Source organism: Plectropomus leopardus, unplaced genomic scaffold, assembly GCF_008729295.1.
Source record: "Plectropomus leopardus isolate mb unplaced genomic scaffold, YSFRI_Pleo_2.0 unplaced_scaffold27317, whole genome shotgun sequence".
Taxonomy (NCBI): domain Eukaryota; kingdom Metazoa; phylum Chordata; class Actinopteri; order Perciformes; family Serranidae; genus Plectropomus; species Plectropomus leopardus.
The window spans coordinates 1-3,021 of NW_024629732.1; the positions used below are offsets into that span (position 1 = coordinate 1).

Consider the following 3,021-nt stretch of genomic DNA (forward strand, 5'->3'; position numbering starts at 1 on the left):
CTTTCTCCTTGTAACAGAGTATTTTCACAGGGTGGTGTGAGTACTTTTACTTCAGTAAAGGATCGGAATACTTCCTCCACCACTGCTGCTGACAGTATCTTTACAATATTTGGGGTCTTGCTAATCTCCCAGAATCCCCTCACCTCAAGCCCTTGTGCCCTCGTGTCCTCGTGACCTTGTGACCTTGTGACCTTGTGACCTTGTGCCCTGCAGCGGGGAAGCTGGTTCCCAAAGAGGAGGCCAAGGGGATCCACTGGATGACGTGGACAGGCGTCATCGGGCCAGAGGTGAACGCCATCTGGCCCAAATACTCCAACGTCACCAACGTGAACTCGGTGGACGCCAACTACAGCAGCGCCGTGCTGGTGACGGGAGACGACCTCGGCCTCGTCAAACTCTTCAGGTTCCCCTGCCTCAAGAAAGGTCGGTCAGGAGCTGAGAGGGAGTCCCTCTCAGTTTTACAGGTTCTCGCTGTGAGAAACGATGTCACTTTGAGGTTTTTCAATTTGGCAGGAAAGCAGGTTTGGAAGGCATGTTTACTTTGAAAATCACCAAAATTAAAAGAAAATTTTAAAGAGTTAAAAAAAAAAATGTATGAGGAAAAAAAACAAACCAAAAAGTTTTAAACTCAAAAAATTTGAAAGGAACAAAAATGCTCTGAAAGTAAAAAAAAAACAACCCAAAAAACTTTGAAGGAAAAAAAAGTTAAGCTTTATGCATTTTTTCTTCTGTTTTGTTTGTTTAGAATTTTTGGGCGTTTTTTAAAGGAAACATGCTTTTCAAACCCAAAGGCAAAAAAAGATGAAAGAAAAAACGTTTCACCAAATGTTCTCTTTAAAAAATGCCCAATTTTTTTAAAAGAAAAATAAATTGCCATAACTAAAAAAACACGGGATGTTCAGGATGGTCCCACCGGGCTGTCAGATTCTAGACTCAGAGAGGAACCTGGATCCGACTCCCTGGACCAGTATGGCAGTAACTATCAGCCCAGTCCTGATTCTTTGAGTTTTACTGGTCTTTGATGTTAAATTCTGAACTGGTTGGTTATCCCGCCGCCGTAACTCCCTTCAGTCATTTCTGACACGCGGCGTCATGACCTCCTCCGTTTAAACTCCGTCTTCTTCCTCCAACAGGAGCCAAATTTAAGAAGTACATCGGCCATTCGGCCCACGTCACCAACGTCCGCTGGTCCAACGACCTGCAGTGGGTCATCAGCACCGGCGGCGCCGACCACGCCGTCTTCCAGTGGAGGTTCCTGCCCGAAGGCGTCATGAACGGCGTCCTGGAGCCGCTCCTCCAAGGTAATGCCGACGTTCACGGCCGCAGCTTTTTATCAGAAAATAATGACGTCCGGCCATGGACTGACTTGATGAACCCACGAAGCCCCTAAAATCTAAACACCTCAACCTTAACCTCTGTAAACACCGAACTACAATTTGTTATCCCGGAATCACAATTGTTATCCCAGAACAAGATAAGAAAACAACAAGATTGGTGAATTTTAATGAAGTATTTCTTATTCCTAAAACACCAGTCTGTGAATAGTATCTATTTGTTATTACATTTATAAAACCTTAGCACCATTTGTTATCCCTATTTCATGTTAAACTTCTTTATCCCTAAACACACACATTAGATCATCACTAGCTCACCATTTGTTATCCTTTGCTATTGGTTATCCCTAAAGAGCGGGCTGCGGCTTCTCTTTTGATGATTTTTCTAGTTTATATTTTATTAACCCCTTATTTTCCTGGTCGGTGTGTTCAGAGGGTTACGCCGACTCAAACAGCGGCGAGTCGGACTCGGACGTGTCGGACGTCCCGGAGCTCGACTCGGACATCGAACAGGAAGCTCAGACCAGCTACGAGCGTCAGGTGACCAGAAAACACACCTGTGGCATGCTGTGAATCACCTGTCTGTCTGACTCACCTGTCTGTCTGTCTGTCTGTCTCTCCGTCCATCCGTCCGTCTCACCTGTCTCTCTTTCTGTCTGACTCACCTGTCTCTCTGTCTGTCTCACCTGTCTGTCTCTCTCTGCAGGTGTATAAGGAGGACCTGCCTCAGCTGAGGAAGAAGCTGATTGGTTCCCTGAAGCGTCAGAAAGCTCCGGAGGAGGGGCTTCGTCTGCAGTTTGTTCACGGGTAAAATACCTCAACGAAGATTTTTTTTTATTTTGGTACAAACGTCCACCTGGACTCAAGGATTAGTTACGATAAGCAACGATTAGACACGTTTTTGTGAAGACATTGTTTCAAGAAGGTCTAAAGGGAGTTTACCTCATTTTGGAAAAAACCTGAGCTTGAACTCAAACTGCAAGGAGGTAATTCTAGTCCTGTATGAGGTGGCCTTTATTTTCGTGGTTTCCTGTCACCTGCGCAGGTATCGGGGCTTCGACTGTCGGAACAACCTGTTCTACAGTCAGACGGGGGAGGTGGTGTACCACGTGGCCGCCGTCATCGTCGTCTACAACCGTCTGCAGCACAGTCAGAGATTCTACCTCGGCCACGACGACGACATCCTCAGCCTCGCCGTCCACCCGCTCAAAGACTACGTGGCCTCCGCGCAGGTACGCCCCGGCCAATCAGACGGCAGCGAGCGTGGTCAGCCTGACTGTGAGTGTTTCTGATTGGCTGTCTGTGTGTTCAGGTGGGCAGAGACCCGGCCGTCCACGTCTGGGACATTCAGACTCTGAAGTGTCTGTCCCTGCTGAAGGGACACCACAGCAGAGGGGTGTGTGCTCTGGAGTTCACAGGTACACTCACTGCACCATTTGGTATCCCTCACCACACTTTTCATCATTTAGTATCCTGCACTGCCTCATCCATGAATCATCGTCCTTGCAGTACCACCTGTAAGCTTTAAACCATCACCTCTAATATTGGATTTTTCAAGTTTGAAAACACCATTTGTTATCCCTAAATCTCCATGTGTAATACCTAATCCACTTTCTGCAAACAATGAATCACTTTGTAATCCCCGAAGTACTGACTGTAATTTGAAATCTGTCATTTGCAACTTTTA

The 3,021-nt window shown here is 46.5% G+C and overlaps 1 protein-coding gene across 1 annotated transcript; it reads left to right on the top strand.

Annotated features, from left to right (window-relative positions):
- Nucleotides 1-213: 213 nt before the first annotated feature.
- Nucleotides 214-2,752, top strand: LOC121937739 (echinoderm microtubule-associated protein-like 6; the record flags this gene model as incomplete). Its single annotated transcript, XM_042481059.1, has 6 exons — nt 214-423; nt 1,134-1,301; nt 1,768-1,874; nt 2,041-2,141; nt 2,380-2,566; nt 2,647-2,752. Coding segments are annotated over 6 exons (879 nt in total), but the record flags the coding sequence as incomplete, so codon positions are not given.
- Nucleotides 2,753-3,021: the final 269 nt, after the last annotated feature.